This window comes from Pteronotus mesoamericanus, unplaced genomic scaffold, assembly GCF_021234165.1.
Source record: "Pteronotus mesoamericanus isolate MK-2021 breed Mesoamerican mustached bat unplaced genomic scaffold, CSHL_Meso_final scaffold_174, whole genome shotgun sequence".
In the NCBI taxonomy this organism is placed as follows: domain Eukaryota; kingdom Metazoa; phylum Chordata; class Mammalia; order Chiroptera; family Mormoopidae; genus Pteronotus; species Pteronotus mesoamericanus.
This window is the reverse complement of record NW_026555309.1, coordinates 28,702,423-28,715,156: the sequence shown is the minus strand read 5'-3', so window position 1 is coordinate 28,715,156 and position 12,734 is coordinate 28,702,423. Positions and strand designations below refer to the sequence as shown.

The 12,734-nt window shown below is 34.2% G+C and overlaps 1 protein-coding gene across 3 annotated transcripts in view; it reads left to right on the top strand.

Annotated features, from left to right (window-relative positions):
• CSMD3 (CUB and Sushi multiple domains 3) overlaps positions 1–12,734 on the top strand; it is a 929,671-nt gene that overhangs the window by 90,586 nt on the left and 826,351 nt on the right. For all 3 annotated transcript variants that reach the window (XM_054590414.1, XM_054590413.1, XM_054590412.1), the window contains exon 2: positions 442–664. In XM_054590414.1, coding sequence (XP_054446389.1) covers positions 442–664 — 223 coding nt within the window. The remainder of the gene's footprint in view (positions 1–441; positions 665–12,734) is intronic.

Below are 12,734 nucleotides of genomic sequence, written 5' to 3'. Positions count from 1 at the left end.
TATTATTGACTATATTCCCTATGCTGTACATTAATTTCCTGGGATCATTTTATGACTACCAATTTGTAGTTCTTAATCCCTTCACCTTTTTCATGAATGTGGTTCATGAGTATCTAAAATTATATTGAAAACTACCTAAAAAAATATCATGATCTAGAACTGTGTGTATGTATTGAATCATGTAATAAAGGATGAGTCAGGTATGTGGAGGATTTCACTTTATCTACTGGTTTAAAATTACTAAACACAATGTATATGATAAATGACAAGTCTTCTGGCATTTTGCTAGTTATTGTTTATCTTTTTAAAAAATAAGGTAATTTACATATCTCTAAAATTGTTTAGAAAATTATTGTAACCTGGGTTTTATTAAAAAATAATAGATCTCCTGGATTATTCTTATTTTATATAATGTCAATATCTATTTGTTTTTTGTTGCAGGATTTATTTATACGTGTGGTGGAACTTTAAAAGGACTTAATGGCACTATAGAAAGCCCTGGTTTTCCATATGGATATCCAAACGGTGCAAACTGTACATGGGTAATAATAGCAGAAGAACGAAATAGAATACAAATTGTTTTTCAGTCATTTGCTCTAGAAGAAGAATATGACTACTTATCCTTATATGACGGACATCCTCATCCTACGAACTTTAGAACAAGGTTAGTATATTTTGAGTGGAAGAATCGAGGGAAAATATTTTATGATAAAAGCAGTTTATTTTACAAATGATTATTAACACTTGTGGTTCAATTATAATAAAATCATATGCACCATCTCTTATTCATTTGGAAATATATTATCCCGTGAATAAATTAGCCCCGTGTCTCTGACTTTATAATACTAGTATATCAGTATCTCATAAAAAATGAATTTAAGTTGAATTAAGACCTCTTTAGAGTGGTTAAAGATATTACGTGTTTTAAAAATATTTATCTCAAAGCTTCATTCTTTATAGGCATAACTTTTGGTAACGTGAATGCATACCATTTAAAGTGTCTTCAAGTGTATGTACCCAAATTTGATATACAATAATATGCAAAAAATAAACACATTTAAAATAAATATTAATGTGATAGTAAAATATTTTTAGATAATGTGAATTATTTCTATAATACAAATATCTGAAAAGTAGACCATTTCACGTCGGCACTGGGACATTAACATCTCTGTCTGTACAACTGAAATTGTTTGGTTAATCCAGTTGATAGAACAGCTGTGAACATCACCTGACACCCTGTCTGTTATTTCAGGGGCTCTTCCGAATTTCATTTAAGCAAATAGGGTATCTAAACATAAATACTTTTGCTGCCTTACCAAAAATTTCTTCTAAACATAGATCTACTCCTATTCTACAACCAAGTTCAAAGTGTCAGATATTACATATTTCATTTAGGCTACATTTTTACCAATGTGTGTATATTTTTCTTTAACTGTAGTAAACTGTTTTTCAAATTCCCAATTAAAAATATCCTTAGCAGATAACCTATGAAAATCATAAGCTCTTTCACATTCTTGGCTTTGTTTCTCATTGGAATGACAGTTAAAAATGCCTGAGTTGTTTCAAACCACACGTCTATGCAAAGAAAAAGGTCACTGGAATGATTACAGGTGAGGTTCTGTTTTTCCATTTTTTTTCCTATGATGCATTCAACATTTAGTATTTCTAATTTTTTTCTTTCTTTTACACTGTTTAAGTCTTTCAGTATTCATCCAATTCAAAAATATACGGTATCGCTTACTTATCTGACAATGTTATTTTATCATCATTTAATATTGCCCATATGAAAAAGCTGGGTTTTTTGTTGGTTTGTTTATTTATGATAGAGCATTAAGTCAAGACAGTAAACAGAAGCGCAGTGCGTTTCTGCTTGCCTGCACTACTGGGTGTGTGTGGGGGTGATAGTACCTGCCTTCACCTGTGCACATTTTGGGGCATGTCAACAATTGGTTCCTTTTTATTGTTGAGTAACATTTTATCCCATGAATTGTTTATTCTCCTGTTAATGAATATTTGAATGGTTTCACTTTGGGAGCCGTGCTGTCTTGGATAATACCTAGTAGTGGAATTCTTGTGCTATTGAGTAAATATGTATAAATATATATTACATGTATAAATGTATAAAAATTATGAAACTCCCAAACAGGTTTCCAAAATAGTTGCTCCATTTTATAATCTACCATAATACTATGATAGTTCTCTTGATTGCACCACATCATCTGAGGTTGTCAATCCTTACTGTGTTTTTACTTTTATGCACTTCTGTGAATATTAAAAATATTAAGCATGGTTTAAAATGACTATTAAAATTTATTGATATAACTTATGAAATGTTTATTCAAATATTTTGCTTATTTTTTATTGAGTCATTTGATTTGTATTAATATTGAGATAAAGTGTCGATGCAATCTTTATGCCATTTTTGACAAATATATACATTGTAATTTTTTTTCCAATCTGTGATTTGCTTTTTTCATTTTATTACACTCTTGATAAACTGAAGTTTTAAGTTTTGACAGAACTTAATTAATATTTTATTTTGTTAGTCTTTTCTTTGTAGTCTAATACATATTTGTTTATCCAAAGATGGAAAAGACAGTACTTGAATTTCTTCTGAAGCATTAGAATGTTAGCCTTAATATTTAGGGTTATGATTGGTTTTGAAAGTGTACAACAGTCTAGATTCATTTTACTTCACATGAGTATTATAGTGGACAGGAATTAGGATGGACTATGTTTTAAGGAACTATAGAAATCACAACTCAAATTATAAGTTCCAGCTGGCTGATTCTGGGCACAACTACAATTAAGTGTATTTTAAGTAGTTTTTTAAAAAAAATCACTGTCTGATCAACTAAATTTTGCTAGAGAAGCTCTGTCAGGTATTTTTTATTTGTGATAAAACTACATTTTATCCCTTTAGTTTTTATTTAGGTTTTCTAAATTATATTTATTGATTATGCTATTATAGTTGCCCCAGTCTTCCCCTTCTGCCTCCCTCATTCCTGCGCCCCCCGCTCCTTCAGGCAATCCCCACACCATTGTTCATGTCCTTGGGTCATGCCAATAGGTTCTTTGTTTACTCCATTTCCTTTGTTGTACTTTACATCCCCCTGGCTATTTTGTACCTCCCTGTAATTCTTAATCCTTTTACCTCTTCATGCGTTCCTCCAAACCCCTTCTCATCTGGCAACCATCAAAACGCTCTCTGTTTCCATGATACTGCCACTCTTCTTGTTTGCTTTGTTTGGTTTTCAGAATCAGTTGTTGATGAACATGTGTTTATTGCCATTTTATTGTTAATAGCTTTGATCTTAATTTTCTTAAATAAGTCCCTTTAACATTTCAGGTAATAATGATTTGGTGATGATGAACACCTTTAGTTTTTCAGTTTTAGTTTAGTTGTTTGGGAAGCTCTATCTACTGTTCTAAACAATAGCTTTGATGGGTAGAGCAATCTTGGCTATAGGTCCCTGCTTTTCATGACTTTGAATATTTCTTGCCTATCCCTTCTAGCCGGCAAAGTTTGAGAAATCAGTTGAGTCTTATGGGAACTCCCCTACATGTAACAAACTGCTTTTCTTGCTGCTTTTAAGATTCTTGTTCTTTCTTGTCTCCTTCTGGCACCCCAATGATGCAAATGTTGGAATACTTGAAGTTGTCCCAGAGGCTGCTTACACTATCCTCATTTTTTTGGATTCTTTTTTCTTCTTCTTCTTCTGATTGATTGTTTTTTGCTTCCTTATGTTCCAAATCATTGATTTGACTCTTGGCTTCATCCACTCTACTGTTAATTCCCTGTGAAATGTTCTTTATTTCAATTAGCGTATACTTCCTTACTGACTGGATCTTTTTTTTTTTTTTTTTTTTTTTTTTTTGCTGTTGAGGTCCTCACTAAGTTCCTTGAGTATCCTTGTAATCAGTGTTCTGAACACTGAACTCTTCATCTGATAGATTACATATCTCCCTTTTGTTTAGTTCTTCTGGAGTTTTGATCTGTTCTTTAATTTGGGCCATGCTTCTTTGTCTCAGTGTTTTAGGAGCCTTCCTGTGTTTGTTTCTATGTATTAGGTAGAGCTGCTTTGACTCCATGTCTTGGTAGTGTGACCTAACATATTAGGTGTTCTGTAGGGTCCAGTGGAACAGCCTCCTCTATCACCCAAGCTGGATACTTGAGGTGTACCCTTCATGTGGGCTGAGTATACCCTGCTCTAATGTTGAGTCTTGATTGCTGTTGACACATCAATGGGAGGGATTTACCCTAGCCAGTCAGCTTCAAGGACTATCTGGGACCATTGACCACCAAACTCCACCCTTTGTTGGAGGATCAGCTGTTCAGGGCCAGGGTGGTGGTGTTCTGTCATGGTCTGTAGCTGTCCACTGGATGTGGAGGCTCTGGGGTTTACTAGGTCGTGCAGGATAAGGTCAGTTCCCACCTGTGTTCTGCTTGGGGCCACCCTGCATGAGCTATAAAACCATCTGAGATGGCTTATACTTGTGGTGGGCTTGGAGATTCCCAGGCAAAGCCATGCTGTGAATCTAGGCTGGCTGCTGCTAGTGCCAGGCCTGGGGTCACTTAGCAAGAGATACCGGAGTTAGGGGCTCACTAAGGATGGTTGTTGCTTGTTTGAGAGGATTTAGGATGTTGTGAAGCATGAGCCAAGATCAGCAATTCATATGGAAAAGTCACCTTTAACAGCTTGGGTGGGCCTGTAAGTTGGGTGGGACATAGTCTCAGGGAATCTCCATGGCGGGGCAAACAGTGTTAGCCATGATGATGGAGTCTCAGATATAGCACTTGTCTGCCAGCTCTGTGGCGGGATGGGAGTTTCATAAAAGGGACAATGGCCTTTGCCTGCCTTTCTGTCTGGGAGAAAGTTGTTTCCCAGTTCTCGTCTTGATGCCAGGCACTTCATTTTATCCCTGTATGCCACAGTTTGTGTGGTGCCTTTTAAGCTGGTACCCCAGTACTGGCCTTCTGAGGGAACGAATCTGAGTAAGTCTCTGTGTAGTTTCTTTCAGAGGAACTGCTTGGGACTCGAGGAGTTTCTTCCATCAATTCAATCCCCACTGGTTTTTGTAGCCAAAAGTTATGGGGACTTATCTTCCTGGCAGTGGAATCCTAGCCTGAGGGGCCTGGTGTGGGGCTAGGACTCTTTGCTCCCAAGATATCCCTCCTGAAATATATCTACCACATGTGGATGTGGGATCAGCCCGCTCTGTGTCTCTGCCCCTCCTACCAGTCTGGATGGATGTGTGTTTTTTTGAAATTCAGTAGTTGTCAGGCTCCCATTCAACTCAATTTCTGATGGTTCTGAGTGACGTTTGTTATATATTTTAGTTTTAATTTTGATATGGCTGTGCAAGGAGGTGGGCCAGGTTTACTCATGTTGCCATATTCCCTTTTAGTTTTCTTACATTGTGATTACCCATAATCTATGTATACCTTCTTGGTCATAGTTATAAAATATACTTCATTACTGAAGCTAAACTCTATGCTTTATGTATCCTTCTATTGTTTTTAAATATTAATTTCACATTTGTTTTCTCCAGGCTGTGAAGGACAGATGTAAAAGATGTACTAAATTCTGCCATAATATCTTGTTTATTTTGTAAATTTGCTGGATTCTTGACATCACCATAGAATTCACAAGCCTAAGGGACATAATCAAGGAACAGTAATTAGAATGAATAAACAACAAGCTGTAGCCTGAATTCCCACTTGTGTAATTGGTAGACCTTCGCTTCTTCAGAAAATGTTGGCGGTGTTCCCTTAAATGTACTTGAGCAGCTACTATAGCTCTCCTCTTACATAATTAATCCTGTCTTCTTTCTTTTCTCCATTGCTCCCTGAATTTCCCATGTCACTTCCTAATACCCATGTTAAAATCTCTCTTCATTCTAATTGCTGCTCTTTTTACTGAAACACAATGATCTGTCTGCTTCCCTGTAGGTAAAATTTTGTAGCAGAAAAAGGCTTTCCCACAACAATTATTAGAAGATACCTAAATGACTTGTTAGACCATAGAAGTAAATGGCTGTAGAGTATACTTTGTGCCAGTGCACCTGATGATTTAATTCTACTCCCATAGCCCCATTTCCATTCCGTCAGACAGGCTTGACCGAGAGTGATATAACTCAATCTGATTTTCTCTGTCTGAAGACATCCCCCTTCAGAGTTAGAAGCACTCCATGTATCTTGATTACACATGTATAATAAAATGTTTGGGAAATGCAGAGGTTATAAATGCCTGACCCACTGGCAGGGATGTTTTGTTTGTGTGTGTAAATTGCATATGTGACATTAACAATTGTTTTCTCAATGAGAGAATTGAGACAGTTTTTTCTTATGTAGCTATTATAATAATGACTTCCACCTAATGACAGTGTGAATTTTGCTTACTGTTAATCCTCCTTGACAATAGCCTTGTATAGGATAGATTCCATAAATCACGGGAATTAAGGGTAGAAATGCATTTTTCTGTGGACAAGCTTGAAAAAGATGTGTTGTGGTTAGTACCCTCCTCTCCAACACTTTAATTTACTAAAGACTTGTATCACTATGGGGCATGCAAGTGAATTAGAAAAAAAAGCCAGTTAAAATTTCGATGCACCGTAGGCAATTAATGACTTCTGTCCTTGTGTATCATTCCTCGCTTTGCCGCATTTAAATTAATTATTGGATAGATCTCAAGAATGAGGTTTCTAAACTTTTTTTCAACATGAAAGATTCTTTCAAATCTGAGTAAGGCAAGGATTGAAGAGTACACACAATCATTTATTGTGTATACCAAGCATGTTTCCCAAAAGAATTGAGGTGGGTTTTAGAAACAGACTAAAACCATTAAAGCAGGGGTTAAAACATAAAACAAAAGATGGCAACAAGAAACTTTAAATGCTTTGTGTTATGATTAATGCTTATTCAGTCTTTTATAGGAAATCTATGAAACATTGACTCCTGTTACTCTGCTTTTAGTAAAATAATGCTGATATCCTAAAAGCAAACTATATGTGGTGTTAATAAATTACTTAGTAGAGATATTTCTCGTGCAAGTTCCTTACTCTCCATAAACACTCATTTTTTTCCACCTGTACACTGGCTTAATCAAAATGTCTGTTTGCTTATCTCACAGAGAGTAATTTAATGATCTCATAAATATGTTTTAGGAAAAGAAAATTTTATATAGCAATCTTAAAATGTAAGTAGAAATTTTAGATTGGATATCTCAGAATTAACTCCTTGCGATTTCTTTTAGACTTGTTAATATATGTTATTCTAAAAGAAGCTATAGTTATTGTGTATCTGTTAGAAACTAAGATTTTCTAATACATACTCTATGTCATGCTATTTATATACAACTCTTATAACATGATTTCAGATATTATTCCCAATACTTTTATTATGCAGATGAAAAAATTAAATTTCAGAAATATCAATAACTTTTCAAGGTCACAGAATTAGGTGTTTAAAACAATAAAGCTTGAATCTTAATAGGTTAAAGCACAGCTAATTGTTTATATTTATTTACAATTTTCCATTTTTTGGAAAGTTGGATTCAAAAATTTAAGTTAGACCACCTCAGAATCAGATAACTTTTATTGACCACTTATTTTGTAAAGTCACTTTACTAAGTATAAATTGAAAGTTTGATAACATTAATGTGCACATATTTATATCAGAATCCACTTTTTAAAAATTCACCTATTTGCTGTTATGACATGACATGTATCTAAAGGCATATATATATATATATATATTCATAAATATAATTCTATAGTGAAGGCAGGCATAAGAGGGTAGAGGCGGGATAAATGATGATAGAAGTAGACTTGACTTTGGGTGATGAACACATTAAATTTTACAGATGTTTTATTATAGAATTGCACAATTGAAACCTATGGAATTTTATTGACCATTGCCACCCCAAACAATTCAATAAAATTTAAAAAGTAATTGTGTATAACAACAATATGTAATTTGGGCTAAATTACATATTTTTTCTGGTAAGAAAGAAAGAAATTAAATTTAAGTGTTCAAAAAACTTAAAAATTTCTTACATAAGCTTTCTCATTAAATACTGATTTAAAAATACTAATCTTTGAATATAGAAAGGATCATAAACTGTACACACACTTGTACCAAACATAAAGATTTTGTAAAATCAGTGACAAAATATTGAGTCAAAATATTTTAAACTATTAAAATATCCACCAATGATTTTAAAATCAATGCATTATATTTGTATTATACCTTTATTTTTAAGATTGAAAATCAAGATTAAATTTCAGAATACTGTTATATACAAGGTGAAGTAAAATTAGATTTATAGATTTGAGACCACAAAAGACAGAGTTTAGTCTTGTATTATTATTTAGTAATTGTTGTATTATTTTCCATACAAACAACTATAAACCTACCTTTGCCCCATCATGTATACAACACTCTGCTTGGTGGGTACATAGGACTAGAAATGCATAGAATATGTAAACTTGTCAAAGTAGCAACCAATATATTAATAGTATTTTTTAAATATATAAATATATTATAGCAACCTCATCCATTCATTTTTTAAAATAGTGTTTTCTAATTGTGAAAGTCAAATTATATCCAGGTGAGACAGGATTTTTGGAAAATACTCAACCAAGTAGAAAAATAGGATTAATATAACTGCCTTTTCACCGGATCTATTGGTATATTGGAACTAACTCATCATTTAATATGTCAATTATAGTTCCACACAGACTTCCTACATTCTCTCCACAATCTTGAAAAAATATTTTACACATGAAACATGTAACTATGTAATGCACAATGTATTTATTATTGTATTAGAATGAACACCATCAGGCCTACCACTTAACAAGGAGAGTGCAAATATTTGTTTCTTCTCTATCCAGTCCCTGGCCTTACTCTGATTTCTTACCAGTAACAAATATTCCTATAATATAGCCATCATTTCCTTTATTTTTTCCAAAAATATAGTTTAATCATACATGAATGTATCAGTAGACAACATAAAGGTTAATTTTACTTATTTATTGGTTTTATAAAATATATATCATACTGTTATAACTCTCTGGGACTCAGTTTTTTGACTCAACATAATGTTTCTAAGAGTCATCCATGATGGAGCACGTTGCTATACTTCTATTTTCATTCAATCTCTGCATATATTATATTTCAATTATGAATATAATATACATTATTTATTTTCTAAAAGATAATAATTTGTACTGTTTTCAGTTGGCCTTCACAAAAATATAGGGATGAATAAACTTGTATATATTTTCCAGTAGAGGGTAAAAGAGAATCTACTAGCTCTCAGAGTAGAATGGCTGATTCAGTGTATACAGAAAATGCAATTGTTCAGGTTTATTCGAATTTATGTAATGCGAATTGTTTTCCAAGTGGTCATACCTCTTTACAACAGATGTTATTGGGAGATCTAGACAGCTACATGCAAAAAAATGAAACTCGACCACCAACTTACACCGTACACAGAAATAAACTCAAGATGGATAAAAGACTTAAATATAAGCCATGACATCATAAAAATCCTAGAAGAGAACATAGGCAAGGAAATCTTCAGATATTCCACACAGCAATATTTTCACAGATACGTCCCCTAGAGCAAGGGACATAAAGGAAAGATGAAACAAATGGGACTTCATCAAATTAAAAAGCTTCTGCACGGCTAAAGAAAACATCAGCAAAATTAAAAAGGAACCAACAGTATGGGAAAGTATATTTACCAATGATACCTCGGACAAGGGTTTGATCTCCAAAATATATGAAGAGCTTACACAACTCCACACCAGAAAGACAAACAATGCAATTAAAAAGTGGTCCAAGGAACTCAGCAGACACTTCTCCAAGGACATGCAGGGGGCCAAGAGACATATGAAAGGATGCTCAGCATTACTAGCCATTAGAGAGATGCAGATTAAAATCACAATGAAATATCACTTCACACTGGTCAGAGTGGCCATCATAAACAGATCAACAACAAGAGCTGGCAAGGATGTGGAAAAAGGGGAACCCTAGTACACTGTTGGTGGGAATGCAGACTGGTGCAGCCACTGTGGAAAGCAGTATGGAATATCCTTAAAAAACTAAAATTGGAACTGCCTTTTGACCTGGTAATTTTGCTGTTGGAATTACACTCTAAGAATCCTGAAACACCAATTCAAAAGAACCTATGCACCCAATGTTCATAGCAGTGCAGTTTATAATAGCCAAGTGCTGGAAACAGCCTACATACCCATCAGTAAATGAGAAGATCGAAAAACTGTGGTACACTTACATAATGGAGTACTACATAACAGAAAGAAAGAAGGAGCTCCTTTCATTCACAACAGCATGGAAGGAACTGGAGAGAATTAAGCTAAGAGAAATCAGTCAGGCGGTGAAAGACAAATACGACATGATCTTACTGATAAGTGGAACTTAATCAACAAAACAAACAAGGGAGCAAAATAGAACCAGAGACATGGAAATAAAGAACAAACTGACAGTGACAAAAGGGGAGGGAGGAGAAGGCTAGTGGGGCAAAGACGAGGAAGGGTCGTCAAGGAACACATGTAGAGGACCCAAGGACAAAGACAACAGAGGGGAGGTTTGAATGTGGGAGGTGGGTGTGGGTAGGGCTGGAGAGGGTAAGGAGGGAAAAAATGGGAACAGCTATAATTGCACACCAATAAAAAGTTAAAAAAAATGACAAATTACCTTTAATGTATAGTAACCTTTTGACAATCTACTGGGTGTAAAAATGGTCTCATGGTTCAAATTTGTATTTTTCTAATTGTAATGAGGTTGAACTTTTTTTCTCAGACTTTTCTCATAAAAAGCTAAAAAAACCTACTTATTTAAAAATATTTTATATGTTTATTTGTAACTTAAAAATAGAAATAACAAACCCATACAGGTTAATATAAATAACATAGTGTCATTAAAATAATTATATTTGCAAAACAGAAAACAGGGAAGTTTGTCACCTAAAAATAATTCTGCAAATATATTTAATGTCTGGCTTTATAGAAGCATGCCTGCTCCAGCAGTACATCTGTGTTAAGAAGTTATTTTGATTTGAAATATGTAATAATCTAACTTTACACAGATATGCAGTTGGAAAAGGAGAAATTATTTAAACTACTGTTTTAAAAAAAAATTGTGGATATTCTGCCCTGGCTGGTGTGGCTTAGCGGATTGAGCACCAGACTGCGAAGCCAAGAGTCACTGGTTCAAATCCCAGGCAGGGCACATGCCTGGGTTGCGGGCCAGGCCCCAAGAAGCGGGAGCGTGAGAGGCAACCACACATTGATGTTTCCTCTCTTTCTCCCTCCCTTCCCCTCTCTCTAAAAATAAATAAATAAAATCTTTTAAAAAAAGTAAAAAGAAACAAATGAAATAAAAAATATAGCTATTAATTTAAAAAAATAAAATAAAAAATTGTGGATAAAAAAATAAAAAACATTGATATCATATCAAAATTTGACAAGTAGTCATTTCTTAGAGATTAGTAGTAGTGGGGAATCTGAAACCAGGTCAATGGGTTTCTCATATTGTTACCTTAAAATGCTCTGGTCACTGTTGCACTTTGTTTTTTATTTAATTAGTGATCCATTTTATTTATTTATTTATATTTTATTTTTAATTAACTTTATTGGGGTAATATTGGTTAATAAAATTATATAGGTTTCAGGTACGCAATTCTATAATACATCATCTATATATTGCACTGTGTTCACTACTCCAAGTCAACTCTCTCTCCCTCACCATTTACTCTCTTCATTCAATTTTTTTTATTTCCCCTCACCCCTTTCCCCTCTGGTAATTACCATGTTGTTGTTTGTGTATAGGTTTTTGTTTTTTTCCTTAATGCCTTTACTTTTTTCACCCAGCCCCACAACACCCATCTCCTCTGACAGCTGTCAATCTGTTCTCTGTGAGTCTGTTCTAAAGGGACTGTAAGAAAAATGAGAAGGAGAAGAAGGAAGAGGAGAAGGAAAAAAAGAAAGAGAAGAAAAGGAGGAGGAGGAAAAAACTGAGTAATCCAGTTAAAAGAATAAAATGGCAATAACTGTGTACCTATCAACAGTCACTTTAAATAGCTTAAATGCTTTAATCAAAAGACATAGGGTAGCTGAATGGATCAGAAAACAAGAACCATATATGTGCCGTCTACAGGAGACCCACGTCAGAACAAAAATTACATATAGACTAAAAGTAAAAGGATGGAAAAATATTTTATTCAAATAGAACTAAAAATAAAGCTGGGGTAGCAATCCTTATATCTGACAAAATAGACTTTAAAGCAAAGGCTATAGTAACAGACAAAGAAGGACACTATATAATGATAAAGGGAACAAGAGGATATCACCTTTGTTAACATTTAGGCACTCAACATAGGAGCACCTAAATGTGTAAAGCAAACCTTGATGGACATATGGGAGGGACTGACAGTAATACAGTCACAGCAGGGTATTACGGCATCCTATTGACTTCAATGAATAGATCTAGCAGACAGCAAATAAACGAGGGAACAACAGCCTTAAATGATACACTAGATGAGATGGACCCAATTGATTGCTCCAGAGGATTTTACCCCAAAGCAGGAGAATATTTATTCAAGTGTACATGGAACAATTTGTAGGATAGATGACATGTTGGGATGCAAAACAAATTTCAATAAATTTAGGAAGGTTGAAATCATGAAAAGCATTTTCTCTCA